Source organism: Lemur catta, chromosome 15, assembly GCF_020740605.2.
Source record: "Lemur catta isolate mLemCat1 chromosome 15, mLemCat1.pri, whole genome shotgun sequence".
Lineage (NCBI taxonomy): Eukaryota > Metazoa > Chordata > Mammalia > Primates > Lemuridae > Lemur > Lemur catta.
Genome location: NC_059142.1, coordinates 52,101,608 through 52,117,758, shown reverse-complemented (window position 1 = coordinate 52,117,758; position 16,151 = coordinate 52,101,608). Strand labels below are relative to the sequence as shown.

At 45.8% G+C, this 16,151-nt stretch overlaps 1 protein-coding gene across 3 annotated transcripts in view; it reads right to left on the bottom strand.

Annotated features, from left to right (window-relative positions):
- Positions 1 to 289: 289 nt before the first annotated feature.
- NUP85 (nucleoporin 85) overlaps positions 290 to 16,151 on the bottom strand; it is a 31,936-nt gene continuing 16,074 nt past the window's right edge. For 2 of the 3 annotated variants that reach the window (XM_045569893.1, XM_045569894.1), the window contains exons 7-19: positions 15,326 to 15,447; positions 10,015 to 10,149; positions 9,787 to 9,909; positions 9,426 to 9,557; positions 9,095 to 9,201; positions 4,835 to 4,918; positions 4,614 to 4,679; positions 4,281 to 4,432; positions 3,407 to 3,524; positions 3,208 to 3,308; positions 1,548 to 1,699; positions 1,041 to 1,142; positions 490 to 670 (exon numbers count right to left, since the gene is read on the bottom strand). In XM_045569893.1, coding sequence (XP_045425849.1) covers positions 569 to 670; positions 1,041 to 1,142; positions 1,548 to 1,699; positions 3,208 to 3,308; positions 3,407 to 3,524; positions 4,281 to 4,432; positions 4,614 to 4,679; positions 4,835 to 4,918; positions 9,095 to 9,201; positions 9,426 to 9,557; positions 9,787 to 9,909; positions 10,015 to 10,149; positions 15,326 to 15,447 — 1,496 coding nt within the window. In that variant the 3' untranslated portion in view covers positions 490 to 568. Of the gene's footprint in view, positions 365 to 489; positions 671 to 1,040; positions 1,143 to 1,547; positions 1,700 to 3,207; positions 3,309 to 3,406; positions 3,525 to 4,280; positions 4,433 to 4,613; positions 4,680 to 4,834; positions 4,919 to 9,094; positions 9,202 to 9,425; positions 9,558 to 9,786; positions 9,910 to 10,014; positions 10,150 to 15,325; positions 15,448 to 16,151 lie in introns of those variants that run through there. The other variant, XR_006739483.1, reaches the window with a different exon arrangement.

The window sequence follows — 16,151 nt, the reverse complement described above, 5'->3', positions numbered from 1 at the left end:
CAACTCTGCTGCCCTTGTTTTGCTGCATGTTAAATAAAACCATTTTCACCCTACTTGGAATCCTTCTAACATAGACAATCATTCATCCTGATGGAGAAGGTGCCAGCTGTGAATTCCAAATGTATGTAAGTGGGTTAGGCTATGCTGGAGTTGCCTAAGGTTTTTGTTAAAAGTACAAGTTCCTGAACACTTTTTTTAAAAAAGCAAGGTAACCAAAATGTCAACAGAATATTGAATGTTCCCGATGAATCTGAGGTCAGGCAAGCTTACAGAAGCACAAACCACCAAGGGCTCTTGTTCAGATTTATAATCACAGGGAGGAAGATGCTGCACTCATCATTCATAACTTCTGGGAGTCACTTCTCTAAGGAGACATAGGAAAACAGTTCCAAGTCACAGAACATGAAACAAGCATTTTCTTAACTTCTACCTCAGGTTCAGAGCAGACATAGATAACAACTCCCTGCCTAGACAATGGTCCATAAGAACTTACATTTGCAAAAGAGAATATTTATTTTAAAACTCCATATACGTAGCCATACAGAGACACCACACTGAAGCAGCTCTCTCAGGAACCTTCCAGTGAGCCTTCTCTTATAATTGCCCCAGCCAGATTTCGTGCAAGGGCAAGTCTCAGCATTTCCACCTTGGTGGTCTCTATGTCATCATCCTGCAAAGCAGAGAGAGCCAGCATGAGCCAGCAGGAAAGATTACTTCCTTAAAGTTCCCAAGGTTCTACCTAATCCAAAGGTAGAAAGGCAGACAGAACATTTAAAATTAAGTAGTAGCTTCCAGCAAGTAAAGGGCCACTATGAAGGGCAGGAAAGAAAAAAAAACATAGGGATCAAAATACTAGAATTGCCCATTTTCTCCTAAAAGAAGTTGGTGTGTCAGTTACAGGTTAAGGGAGAACTAAGAGGCATATGAGTTCGTAAGGAGCCAGTGTTTCTGGAAGGAAAGGGAGGGGAAGCCCAAGAGAGTGAGCCTTTTCCCATCTCTGTGCCTCCCTTATGGAACCATCAACCAGAAGTTAAAATGACCTGGAGTTGCTGGGCATCAGGTTCTCCATGCTCTGGCCTTCCTGATGTCAAGTCCTCCAGACACCGCATCAGCTCATATGTCTGTTCTGCTGAAAAAATCACCTAGAGGAGAGAGGCTGCTTTGCTTAGCTGCTCCCCAGCAAAGGCCTGCACTGGTTGGGGCATAGGCCCAAGTTCAGAGTTGTTCTTCCTTCTGTGCCTTTCCGAAGAATGTGCTTTATACAAGAACCCCTGGGAGGATGAAGCAGCTTCTAATTCTCACTTCTGGCCCTTCTAGTCAGGGCCCTGGAGTGAGTATAGCTGGGAGACAGCTGCTTCATTTCAAAGTAAGTGCTTTTCTTGTGTGAACATGGGATTTACAGAGGGGTTACTATGGAGGACTACAGGCGCATGCACATACAGAACTACCTGGGAGAAAACACGTGCACACCTGCAATAGCTACAGAACTAAGCACTGTCGGGGCTCCAAAAGGTAGAGAAGAAATTCACCGCTGGCTCAACCTTTACCTGTTTCTGTTCCAAAAGGGGCAGGGCATCTGTTAGCAGTGTCATCCAGAAAGAGCGAGGGGCAATCTGAGAAGTCATCAATGACAGGAGAAGAGAAGCGGCATCGACAAAACGCTTCTCCCCATATAATCGGTGGAACTCACGGTACTTTCCTGTTAAGAAAGGAGAGCAATTGGTCAGATGTTACTTGGACTGTATAAAAAAAAAAAAAAAAAAAAAAGACAAACAAAAACAAAAAAAAAAGGAGAGCAAGAGGTCACCTCCACATTCTGTTAAATGGCTCAAGTGAAACCTACAAAAGACACCCTACAGAAGGCTGGGCGTGGTGGCTCATGTCTGTAATCCCAGTGCTTTGGGAGGTTAAGGTGGGAGAAGGTGGGAGGATCACTTAAGCCCAGGAGTTTCAGACCAGCCTGGGCAACACAGTGAGATCCCGCCTCTACAAAAAAAAAAAAATTAGCCAGGGTGGTGGCATGTGCCTATAGTCCCAGCTACTGAGGAGGCTGAGGCAGGAGGATGCTTGAGCCCAAGAGTTTGAGGCTGCAGTGAGATACGATGACACCACTGCACTCTAGCCCAGGCAGAGTGGGACCTTGTCTCCAAAAACAAAAAAAGAAGCACAAAGAAAGATGGAGGCACAAAAAAAGAGACATGACAACTAAATTCTTGATCCTGGACATGACAGGACCTTACTGGGACAGCTGATGTAATCAGAATATGGATTGTGAATTAAATAAGAATATTGTATCAATGACAGATCTCCTGATTTTGATAACCGTTATTTTTAGGAAATACACACTGAAGTATTTAAGGAAAAAGGGGAACAATATCTCCAACTTACTCTAAAATTGTTCCCAAAAGAATTGACTGACCAATTGAGGAAAGAATGATAAAACAAAGGAAGCAAAATATAAATAAAATCATCCCTCAATACACACAGGGCATTGGTTCCAGGATCCCTGTGGATACCAAAACCCAAGGATGCTCAAGTCTCTTATATAAATGGGGTAGCCTTTGTATATAACCTATGCAGATCCTCCCATGTACTTTAAATCATTTCCAGATTACTCACAATACTTAATACAATATAAATGCTAAGTAAATAGCGGTTATACGAATAATGAGAAGGAAAAAAAGTCTAAAGCAGGGCACAATGGCACAAGGCTGCAGTCTCAGCTACTTGGGAGGCTGAGGCAGGAGGACATTGAGCCCAGGAATTCAAGGCTGTAGTGTGCACCATGATCAAGCCTGAGAATAGCCACTGTGCTCCATGGCTCTACTCTGTCTAGCCTGGCAGCATGGCGAGACATCATCTCAAAAAGAAGTCCAGATGTTCAATGCAAATGCAGCCATCCATTCAGTTGGTTGAATCCACAGACGTAGAACCCTCGGATATAAAGGGTCAAACGTAATTGGTGAATCTGGGTGAAACGTATATGGAAGCTCCTTATACTATTTTTGCAACATTTCTCTAAGTTTGAAATTACTGGAAAATAAAATGTTATTAAAACTGCAGAGTGTGGCATATAGGGGTCTATGTAGTTTGGAATTTGGGTTTAACAGGAAGGAAAAACTTAGAGAAGTCTAGAATGATCCCTCTAATCTCTATTAACTGTTCACTTCTGCCCAAGGTCCAGGGAACAGAACCCAGAGAACTCACCCAGGAATGTCAGTCGGTCACTGAGCATCATGGCTGGCCCCAAGTTGTCAATGAGATCCAAATCAGAAAAACAGCCTCGCTCACAGTAATCCCTGAGGAACCTGCAGGCCAGGCCCAGAGGAGATCAGAGCAGTAGTCCCAGGCCCACTTCCTCAACCTCCCAGACAACCCTTGGAAAGCCAGCACCTGCTGAACCCACCTGTCTGACACAAGCGTGGCGAAGGCAGCATCTTTAGCACGGATGCTCCAAGAAAGGGCGGAACCCAGTCGATTGTTACGGACAGCTTTCATGGCTAAGATCTTACAAATGCTGCGAACTTTGCAGGGGAAAAGAGAAAAGACAAACCCTTTCACCCCAAAAATCACCATTCCAGAGCCCTGCAGGGATAGAGGCGACTTTCCCACAGCCTCTCCATAGGCTCTAAACACAGCTGGGTCAGCAGAACTAGAAACTCTGGGGTTTTTAAGTGGCATTTGGGTTCTGCTAACAGTATAATGACCCACTACGGTGGGATTGGCTACATGACCACATATGATTTCAGGGGTGGCAAAAATATTTTGTTTCTCCTCACATATCAGCTCCTCTATTACCTGTCCAGATATCTAAAACCCTGTCTTCCTTTAAGTCTAGAACACCATGTTTTCAGAGATGGTCATAAACGTGTGACTGCCTTTGGGCAATCACAGCTCAGGTTTTTATCATGCAACAGGGAGGAAGAAAAGAAGGGGCAGACTTGTCCATACTCGTTCCCCTCCCTGTGTTCTTCCGGAACCACCTCCAGCACCACTTCCCCAGAGCCAGGCTTTGCTAGCAATACAATTCCCTTGGGACAAGGAAACTTGGCACTGATTCCAGGCCTGACCTCATGGAGAAAGTAGAGCGAGGAAGTGGCTCAGGGCCTTTTCTAAAAGGTAACGTGCTAGATTGTCTTCTCAGTCCCAATGGATCCCTTGCTCTCTTGTCCCTCCCTAGTAACTGTCCTGTGTCTTACCTGTTGACATCCACTGCCTCTCCAGTGTGGCTGGTGAGGAGGAGGCTGGCATGATGTAGGCTGGGAACAGGGCCAACTCACCTTGTTCGGTCATCTGCCGCTGCTCACAAATCCGCAGCACCTTGAGGGCTTTCTGCTCGGTGTTCAGAGGAATCCGCTCAATGTGCAGCTCCAAGGAAACTCGGCCCAGCTTCGGGCAGTAGTCAAAGTAATCCACTCCCAGCTGCCAAAGGCTGCAAAGGTCCAAGGAGGACAGACATGAGGGTGGTGAGCCCACATGCTGCCCTGGGGCTCTGGGGCCTGGTATCTAAGGAACCAGGGATCTCAGGAAACCAGAGAACAGTCCAAGCCCAAATGGCACCTGTATGCTGAAGAGCATCCCAGCATGCCCCACACCCATGGGCACTTTCCTACCTGTGATGAGCAAACAGTCCTGAGGCATATTCCAGCAGGAGGAATTCTCTCATATTGGAACCAAAACTAGAATAAAACATAATGTAAGACCAAGACTCCTTGGCCAGCTCTATTCAGGGGCCCCTTCCTCTGTCCAACCTCCCTTCTAGGCATTTGGCTCACCCCACCCCTCGAGAACTTGGTGGCAGGGAGAAGAGGATCAGTGCACCTGGTCAACTTACTAGAGGTTGTGGGACTGGAGGAGCTTGCAGTGATCCAGCAGGTCTGTCAGGTGGGCCACAAACCACCAGTTGCTTAGAGCGATGCTATAGATTCAGACACCAAGGCAAGAAGGAAAGTCAGGGGCAGAGGCCACGTCCCACACCAGTGGGGTGTGAGCAGGAACCCCACATGTTCTGCACTTTAAAAAGAAGGGAGGGATATCACCTCACATCTGTTAGAATGGCTACTATCAAAAAGTCAAAAGATAGCATGTGTTGGTGAGGATGTGGAGAAAAGGGAAACCTTGTACACTGTTAGTGGGAGTGTAAACTGGTACAGCCATTCTGGAAAACAGTATGGAGCATCCTCATAAAATTAAAAGAACTACCATATGATCCAGCTGTCCCACCTCTGGGAGTATATCAAAGGAAATAAGATCTCAGAAAGATATCTGCACTCTCATGTTCACTGTGACATTATTCACAGTAGCCAAGACATGAAAACATGTCCATTGTGATGGATGAATGGATAAAGAAAATGTGATATATGGTTATATACACAATAGATATTAGCCTCAAAAAAAGAAATTCTGCCCTTTGTGACAACACGGATGAACCTGTAGGACATCATGCTAAGTGAAATAAGCCAGACGCAGAAAGAGAGATACTGCATGATCTCAACATTTTAAGTGAAATCTTAAAACAAAAAGTCAAACTCATAGTAGCAGAGAAAATGGTTGTTGCCAGGGGCTGATGGGTGGGGGAAATGGTGAGATGTTGGTCAAAGGGCACAAACATTATAAAGGTGATTATGTTCTAGCATGATTATGATATAGCATGGTGACTATAATTAATAACATGCTGTATACTTAAAATTTGCTAAGAGTAGTTCTCAAGTGTTCTCACCACACACAAAGAGTAACTGTTAGATGATATGCTAACTAGCTTGACCGTGGTAGTCAGTACACAACGTATATATATATCAAAATATCATGCTGTGAACCTTAAATATATATAACTTTTGTCAGTCATGCTTCAATAAAGCTGGGAAAGAAAATGGGAGAGAGTGGGCTATGTGAGCCTCAGAGCAGCTGTTGCTACCTGGATCTCTAACTGATAGTTACAGCAAAACCACTAGAGAAGCCAGTAGGGAAGCTGGGAGGGCCTCAGAGCTAAGGGAGCCAACATATGCTCCAGTCTGTGCAAATGCTACCCACAAGTGGAAAGAAGGGCGCAGACAGCTTCCAGTGTCTCCCCAAAGGGATCCAGCTGCCTCTAAGGCTGGAGAGAAGTGACCAGTGAAGGCAGAGAAAAACACAGCTCAAGTGACCAACGAGACTTCACAAAGTGCTGGAGGAGGCTGCTGCAGTGCTGCAGGGTTCAGCGAGTCTGATCCAGTTAAGTTTGGGATAGTCACATGCATATACTGAAGAATTCTAACAGAGCAGCCTCCACACAAGTGGGCAGCCTCAATGTTCAAAAATGGGGAAGGCTTAACAGCTCCGAAGTAGCCTCTGCTAGAAATAGGGGAGAAATCTGTGGAGTCAGGAAGACTAGCTCCAGTGAAGGTGACTACCCTGAGGAAGCAACTGTAACCCCCAAGGGACCACTTACCCTACACTGAAGCCACTGTGATCCCCTTACCCTGACCTTTGCATTGCTTTTTGGTAGCTCTGCAGTAACTACTACCCATCACCTGCTCTGCCTAACCGAGCTCTTGTAACTGCGAACTTGCCCTTCTGGAAATGGGGCAAGAGGTTTGCACATACTGCTGTACCCTGCATCTAAGAGTATGGGCTGGGCCAACACAGGAGCAAGAAGATTCTAGATTAGGCAGACATTAAACTGGACCTCTCCGTGGTTTTTTTTTTTTTGAGACAAAGTTTCGCTCTGTTGTCTGGGCTAGAGTGCTGTGGTGTCAGCCTAGCTCACAGCAACCTCAAACTTCTGGGCTCAAGTGATCCTCCTGCCTCAGCCTCCTGAGTAGCTCAGACTATAGGCATGTGCCACCATGCCCAGCTAATTTTTCTATATATATTTTTATCTGTCCACATAATTTCTTTTGATTTTTAGTAGAGACGGGATCTCACTCTTGCTCAGGCTGGTCTCAAACTCCTGAGCTCAAACAATCTGCCTGCCTCGGCCTCCCAGAGAGCTAGGATTACAGGCGTGAGCCACCGCGCCTGGCTGGAAGTAGCTTCCTGATCAGAAAAATGCAAACAAGATTTATAACTAACAAACTTCAGATCCTTTCCTGCTTGTAGGGGCAGAGAGACGCCTAGACTGAGAGCCTAATCCTTGTTTGTGACTAGCATGACAGTGACACTATTTTCTGTGGGACTCTGAAAAGCCACCCCTCTTCACTGGTACTTCTCTTTCTTGTCCTGCCACTGGAAACAGCAGGATGCTTTCCCCTTTTATAGTCCCTGCACCCAAGAGACTGGTTCTGCTCAAAACGATTTTGTTCCTAAAACTCCAGATATGGCTTATGAAGAAAACCCTAGGGGAACGCACTCAATGCTGTAACAGATAGGAGATTTACGAATGCCTGTTACTCAGGACTACAGGCAGAGACACCAACAAAGCCAAATGATGGTGTGTGTGGCTTTCTAAGTTATTCTAACTTCTCCATGCAGCAAATCCCCACACTGCTCAGAAGCCTGTGAAAAGAATACTGACACTGAATTAGTCTCTGTCCCCCAAATCAAGCGTAATTTTCTTGAAGCTTTGGCTTTCTTTAGGCCCAAACAAGAGCAGCAGGTAGCAGGGTGGAAACCCTTCCCATGCCTAAATCTACTAAAAAAGAGCCAGTTGAGGTCAGTGAATTTGATACTTGAGCAAGACCATCTGTGGCCATTCCCAACTTTGTCCCTTCCCAGCATTCTTCAATGCAACACTCACTGTCTAGGCTGTATCATACAAAGAGTATATTCTTTCTGTTGTTGTTAAAGAGATAAGATCTCACTACATCCCCCAGCCTGGCTTTGAACTCCTGGGTTTAAGGGATCCTCCCCCTCAGCCTCCCAAATAGCTGGGACTACAATTCATTGTTTTGACACTTTCTCCTGCCTTACTAGAAATTCAGTGTAATGATGGAACACCTTTTTGGGAAGAGATCTGGAAATTCTGAAAATACCCAGCCTGGAGCCCTGTGGTTTGGCAGCCTTGGCTCACTAGCATGAGCCTGTTGGGAAGAGCTGTCCCCTAAGGCACTGCGTGTCCATGAGGTGCCAAGAAACAGGCTTGATGGCTTCTTCTAGATTTTAAATATCAAAGTCATTTCCTGCAATGTTATTTTAAATCAACATCCCTAAAATGGAAACAGTTATAAATATGGTAGCCCTCAAGCCTCAAGGAAGTCCCCAAACTCATCCAGAGTGAAGCCATTATCTACCTGCATATGGCCAGGCAGGGGAGCAGGTGCTATGATTTGAATGGGTCTTCTCCAAAATTCCAGTGATGCCAATGTGATAGTTTTAAGAGGGGGGCCTTTAAGAGGTGATTAGGTCACGAGGGCTCCTCCCTCATCAATGGGATTAGGTGCCCTTATAAAGAGACTTGACAGAGGGAGTTAGTCTCCTATCTACCCTTCCACCTCCTGCCACATGAGGACATAGTGTTCAAGCTGCCCTCTGGGAAGCAGAGAGTAGCCCTCACCAGACACCAAACCTGCCAGCACCTTGATCTTAGACTTCTCAGCCTCCAGAACTTCAAGAAGTTAAATTTCTGTTCTTAATAAATTGCCCTGGCCGGGTGCAGTGGCTCACACCTGTAATCCTAGCACTCTGGGAGGCCAAGGCGGGTGGATTGCTCAAGGTCAGGAGTTCGAGACCAGCCTGAGCAACAGCGAGACCCCGTCTCTACTAAAAAATACAAAGAAATTATCTGGACAACTAAAAATATATAGAAAAAATTAACCAGGCATGGTGGTACATGCCCGTAGTCCCAGCTACTCGGGAGGCTGAGGCAGAAGGATTGCGTAAGCCCAGGAGTTTGAGGTTGCTGTGAGCTAGCCTGACGCCAAGGCACTCTAGCCAGGGCAAAAGAGCAAGACTCTGTCTCCAAAAACTAAAAAAAAAAAAAAATTGCCCAGTCGCAGGTATTGTGTAATAGCAGCACAAGGTGGACTAGGACAGTAGGTCTGTGAGAAGAAGTGTAAGGAAGGAACAGGACATTCCAGAAACAGATGGTGGTGATGGCTGCACAATACTGTCAGTGTACTTACGCTGCTCAGTTGAACACCTAACAACAGTTTAAGTGGTGGTGGGCCAGGAGTCCTACCTGCACTCCTTGATCACTTGGTGGATGTCAAACTCAAAGGCTGCCATCAAGATGTTGTCCAGGGGTTCTGGGCTGCTCTCACTGCCCAGAAACAGGTCCAGGCTGGACTGTGGAAAGGTGATGACCCACTCAATCCCCAGGATGGAAGCAGAGACTTAGGGGGCCAGGCAGGGCTGCTGAATAGGGAACCCTGGAGAGGGTGGTGGGTTCCTTCAAAAAGGGCCTTCCTGTTCCCCTGGTAGGTTCAATTCAAAGAGGCCACACATCGAGAATGACCCATCAGGGAGCCACCAGGACTCCCACCCCCTCTCCCCACACAGAGTACACTCACCTGGGCGTAGATGTGCAGATCAATGGGTTTCACTGTGGGATGAGAGTACAGGAGCCGAGTCACTAGGAAATGATACCAGTTACTCAGCAGCTCCCTCTGCTCTAACAAGGCAGCTTCGTCTCCCAGCATAATCTGAGGAGAGAAACATTTTCACTGAGCTCTGTCCTCCTCTCAGGAGCAACTTCTCTAGAACTCTCCTGATCTCAAGTAGGGCACCAGATTTCAATTAGAGTCTGAAGGCTCTCTCTCTTTCATGGCAGAGTGACAGAGAGCCCTGTCCAAGGAAGACCAAGTTCCTGCCACTGATGTGCTGTGTCCGAAGGGAAGCCAACCTGGGCTGACCTGGACTGCTCCCACAGACCTTGCAGAGAGACTCCAGGTGAGGGCTGGCAGCAAATGTGCCATCCTGGAGGTGCCGCTCACATTCCTCGTGCCAGTGCTGCCACTTCAGCTCCAGCTCTGTCAGTGTCTGAGTGTTACCAGGCTAAAGGGAAAGATTGGCCATAAGACACCATCCCACCCAAACCCTTTATGCTTAACCCATTACCCATCTCCCATGACCAAGCAGAACGAGGCTGCTGCCACGTACACTGAGAATGGGCATTGTCCTCATCAGGTCCCCCAAGATTCGGCACATGCCTGCAGAGGTGGGGCTGGTGTCGGCTTCCTTGGAGAGCATCTGTCGGGCTTCATCCAGCCGGCCCTGTAGCACCAAGATGGTCACCTGGGAGGAGATCCGGGACCATAAGCATTGGTAGGAGGCCCAGCCCTGCCAATGGGTGGGGAGGCCAGTGCCCTCAAACCTACACTTTGGCTTTCTAACTCCTCAGACACAGGCTTCTTACTTCCCTAAGAAGAAAAATGGCTCCATCCCTCCAGAAGTAATCTATTACATCCAATTTCACAGCTTTACCACCTTCACCGTGTTTTTCAAACTGCCAGTCCTAGACCATTACAGGCTGTAACCAGCTTTTTAAAAATAAATGAGGCCGGGCATGGTGGCTCATGCCTGTAATCCTAGCACTCTGGAAGGCTGAGGCGGTAGGATTGTTTGAGCTCAAGAGTTCGAGACCAGCCTGAGCAAGAGTGAGATCCCATCTCTACTAAAAATAGAAAGAAATTATATGGACAGCTAAAAATAAATATAGAAAAAAATTAGCCAGACATGGTGGCGCATGCCTGTAGCCCCAGCTACTCAGGAGGCTGAGGCAGGAGGATTGCTTGGGCCCAGGAGTTTAAGGTTGCTGTGAGCTAGGCTGACGCCACGGCACTCTAGCCCAGGCAACAGAGTGAGACTCTGAATCAAAAAATAAACAAACAGATAAATGAAATAGAAAGACACGTCCTTCCATCCGATTTCCTCCCCTTTGTCATCGGAGTATGTGTGATTGACTCCATTTCTTGCCATGTCTTCTCACAAGACTTTCAGGATCAAGCGATTTGTGGCCAAGAAACAAAAGCAAAATCGTCCCATTTCCCAATGGATTTGAATGAAAACTGATAATAAAATCAGGTACAACTTCAAGAGGGAAACTTGAGAAGAACCAAGCTGGATCTACACACGAGTTGGCACTCTATACTTATGCCGTATTGAGGTCACTATCATCTTACCACATCAACCTGAAAATGTCACCACTATCTGGAGAGCTGGAAATGCTTTATTGAGAAAATGTTTTTTTCTCTTTGTTTATATGCTCTGTGCTAGTAGGCTGGTTCAGTAATAAATATGTGAGACCTTTTGTTTGAAAAAAGATGAAATAATAGAAAATAGAGTACATCAGAAAAAGTACTGGTTCATAAAAACTTCAGTTCTAATATAAATATATATTATACATATACTCAATATAAATAGTACTCATTATTCATAGTCCATATCTGTGAATTTGCCTACTTGCTAAAATTTATTTATAACCAACAAATTAATATTCATAGCATTTTCACCATCTTTTGAAACATGTGCAGCACAGCAAAAACTTTTGAGTTGTTTTGACACACTTTCCCAGTGGTGGGCGAACAAGGTGATGATGCCCTGTCTTCTTGTTTCAGCTCTCATACTATAAATATCTTTTTTATAATATATTTAATGTCACATTTTCAGCATTTCTGTGAATTTTCTTGGGCCCTCAAGTATAGTGTTGAAGTACTTTCTAGGGTTCCTATGTGTAAGAAGGTGACGTGTTAGATAAGCTTTGCTCAGGCATGTATTATAGTCCTGTTAGCCTGAGTTCAATGTTAATGGATCAAAAATATATGTGAAGGCCGGGCGCAGTGGCTCACGCCTGTAATCCTAGCACTCTGAGAGGCCGAGGCAGGAGGATCGCTCAAGGTCAGGAGTTCGAGACCAGCCTGAGCAAGAGCGAGACCCCGTCTCTACCAAGAATAGAAAGAAATTAGCTGGACAACTAAAAACATATAGAAAAAATTAGCTGGGCATGGTGGTGCATGCCTGTAGTCCCAGCTACTCGGGAGGCTAAGGCAGGAGGATCTCTTAAGCCCAGGAGTTTGAGGTTGCTGTGAGCTAGGCTAACACCATGGCACTCACTCTAGCCTGGGCAACAGAGCGAGACTTTGTCTCAAAAAAAAAATATATATATATATATATTTATATATGTGTATGTGTGTGTGTGTGTGTGTGTATGAAATAAATTGTCTATAAACTGAAATACACCTTACACAAGGTGTATTTGATACACCTTGATCGGGTGAAAAAACGTGACCAGAGGCTTGCAGGAAGCTAACTCTGTACTTCCCCTAGAAGCAATAGTCAAGGCAAACTTATAGACCCATAACTACCACAAATAATGATAATCAGCTACATAAGTATATATGTAAAATACACAAAGTAAAAAAAATTTTTTTTTTTTTTTTTGAGACAGAGTCTTACTTTGTTGCCCGGGCTAGAGTGAGTGCTGTGGCGTCAGCCTAGCTCACAGCAACCTCAAACTCCTAGGCTTAAGCAATCCTACTGCCTCAGCTTCCCAAGTAGCTGGGACTACAGGCATGTGCCACCATGCCCGGCTAATTTTTTTTCTATATATATTTTTAGTTGTCCACATAATTTTTATTTCTATTTTTAGTAGAGATGGGGTCTCACTCTTGCTCAGGCTGGTCTCGAACTCCTGACCTTGAGCAATCCACCCCCCTCGGCCTCCCAGAGGGCTAGGATTACAGGCGTGAGCCACTGCGCCCGGCCAAAATTTTGACTATAAACCAGTCATACCCAAAAAAGTGACAAATATATGAGGGTTGTCCGGAAATATCCAGCCATGTAATATGAAAAATATAGACATTTACTGAAGAAGATATAAGATACAAGAATCATTGTACATAGGACAATGACACCTCAGTCCCCGTCAAGGTAGGCACCTTGGGACCTCACACAGTTCTCCCAGTGTCACTTAATCTAACCCATACATGTTCAACATTCTCAGGTGTTCTGCTTGTTGCAGGCCTTCCAGAATATGGATCACCTTCAACAGATTCTCGGCCATCTTTGAGTGTTTGTGTCACACTTTCACTTGCACTGCACTCATCGCATCCTCCCTGAAAGCCTTCTGAATCATCATAATAGTTTCTGCAGAGGAATGTTCAAGCTTGACGCACAAAATTTGATGCAGATTTGTTGCTCTACTCACTCAGTGTTTTTTTTTTTTTTTTTTGAGACAGAGTCTTGCTTTGCTGCCCAGGCTAGAGTGAGTGCCGTGGTGTCAGCCTAGCTCACAGCAACCTCAAACTCCTGGGCTTAGGCGATCTTTCTGCCTCAGCCTCCCGAGTAGCTGGGACTACAGGCATGCACCACCATGCCCAGCTAATTTTTTTTTTGTATATATATTTTTGGTTGGCCAGATAATTTCTTTCTATTTTTAGTAGAGACAGGGTCTCACTCCTGCTCAGGCTAGTCTCGAACTCCTGACCTCGAGCGATCCACCAGCCTCGGCCTCCCAGAGTGCTAGGATTACAGGCGTGAGCCACCGCGCCCGGCCCACTCAGTCATTTTGAATGCAGCAGCCACACAGTACACATGCTCACTTAACAGTGGCCAGCACCCCACTGACTACTACAGTGAGGTCATCATTGCTCAGGAATGTACATTCCAGTCCACTCTCCTGGGTTGCCAGGTTACATCGATGTTGAGATATCTCACAAATCGTTGTTATGTTAACAATGGTTGCATACTTTCCAGACAGCCCTGGTATATATACTGACAACTCCCACATTTTTTCTCTCTAGCCTGGACTCCCTTCTCTGAATTCCAGATGTATATATCCAAATATCTAGTTACTATCTCCACTTGGATCTGAAATAGGCATCTTAAACATAACACCAGTTCACCTCCAACTCGCCAAACTCATCCTCCCACATCTTCTATTTCTTACATACCCACATCCAATCAATCCATCAGCAAATCCCATCAACTCTCTTTAAACTGTATCTAGACTCTAACACCACCATCTTCCACCTGGTTCAGTACAACAGCCTCCAGACTTGTCTGTTTCCCTCCTTGCTCTATTCCCAACTTGGCCCAAGGAGAGCCTTTGGAAATCTAAGTCAGACTTCGGCACTCCTTTCTCAGCTCTGCAATGTCTCCTCACCCCATCTGACTCAGGAGTAAACAGTAGCTCTTACTGTGCATCAAGCATGTCAACTAGTTCACACACGTTTACTTCCTTAACTAATTTAATCATCATAACAGCCCTATGGGGCAGATATCATTATTGCTCTTATACAGACAAGGACACTAAAGGCTGTTAAGGAATTCACTTAACATCTCACCGCTAGTAAGAGGCAGAGCTGGGATGCTAACCCACACACCTTGGTGCCACAGATCATGTTGTTAACCACTCTGACATAAGGCTCTCTAAAAGCTAAAGTCAAGTCCCAGTGACAGCCCAGGAGGCCCTCTCTGATCTAACCTGGTATCTCTCTGCCCTCATTTCCCCTGCTCTCCCTCATGCTTCCACCCCTCCTGCCCCATCCTACCTCTAGGACATAGCATGGGCAGGCTGTCTGGAATGCTTTCTCCCTTCATTGGCTCTCCTCACCTCCTTCATGAGGGAGGCCTTCCTTGACAATCCCTCCAGGACTCCCAGTACCCCTCCCTTCTTGATTCCTTCCCAGAGCACTTCACTATATGCCATACTACACATCACTTATGTGTTTCCTTTCTGTCTCACCACCCAGGATACAAGCTCCATAAGGGCAGGAATCCTTGTTTTGGTCATGGTTGTTTCCTTGGTGCCCTGCAAATAGTAGGCACTGAATAAATGCTCAGTGAATGAATCAGAGACTCAAACAGTTGGCCCAGTACTTCCTAAGCAAAGGCACTCCCCTTACCTGCAGAGATCTCCCAGCGCAAAAAGGCCTAGAAATAGACCCAAAGGCAACAATTCCTTACCTGAATTCCAGATTTTATTAGTTTAATCAACCTTTGATTCTTCCAGCTGACTAGCAACCTCCTCCCTGCCACCTCCCAATTTGGTCACAATCAGTAGAGGTAAACGGAAACACACATAAGTACACACACACGTTGACTTCCAAACTTATAATCCAAAATGTCTTGCATGCTCATTTACATCTAAACCCCATTCCCACCCTTAGCCCCATCAGTTGGTTTTGTAGTATCTTCATGTCTCCTCTTCCTCAGATCCACAAAGAAATCAAATTTCCTTTTTCACTGTAAAATCTACAAAGCATTAATTTTCTTACATGGTACTTTAGTTTTAGACTTTCCCATAGAGCAGGGGAGAAAATATCTAAGAGAGTCTCCATAGTCACAGACTCCAAGAGCCAGCCAAGTGCTAGAGGTCCAATGGGTCACCCTCAGACCCTTCGCCCCGGGGCACTGGAGACAGCAGAACTTGAGATGGGAGGTAGGGGCCCGACCTGTAAGAAGCACTTACCAAGTTCCAGAAGTTCTCATGTTTGCTTGGATTCTCACTGCCCAGAACATCTGCCGACAAACTGTCCACCTCACACACATGGAGTCGGACCCAGTCAAGGAGGTGAAGGAGGAGAGGGCCAGCTGGGAGGAAAGACTCTTGTCACACACAAAAACCTCATCTTCATCTTGGACAAGTTCTACTTTACCCAAAGTACAGAGAACATTAAGACAGACAAGCTGAGTAGGCAGGAGATATATCCCCCCCCCCTTTTTTTTTTGAGACAGAGTCTCACTCTGTTCCCCAGGCTAGAGTGCTATGGCGTCAGCCTAGCTCACAGCAACCTCAAACTCCTGGGCTCAAGCAATCCTCCTGCCTCAGCCTCCCAAGTAGCTGGGACTACAGGCATGCGCCACCATGCCCAGCTAATTTTGTATATATATTTTTAGTTGTCCAGCTAATTTCTTTCTATTTTCTTAGTAAAGACGGGGTTTCACTCTTGCTCAGGCTGGTTTCAAACTCCCGACCTTGAGCGATCCTCCCGCCTCGGCCTCCCAGAGTGCTAGGATTACAGGCATGAGCCACCACGCCAGGCCTTTTTTTTTTTTTTGATATATCCCTTTTAAGCAATCACACATGTGGTCCTGAATAAATAACAGGTCTAGGAAAAAGGAAATGGATTTTCACAGAATAGTTCCTTGGGCCAGGTCACTGCATCATTCACTAAATCTGGGAAAGGGCTCAACATGAGACCTAGACTTCACCACCCATCACAGCCAGATAATTCACAAAACCCGGGTATGTAAGTAACGGCCATTAACTAGCAGATAGATATGCAACAATGATA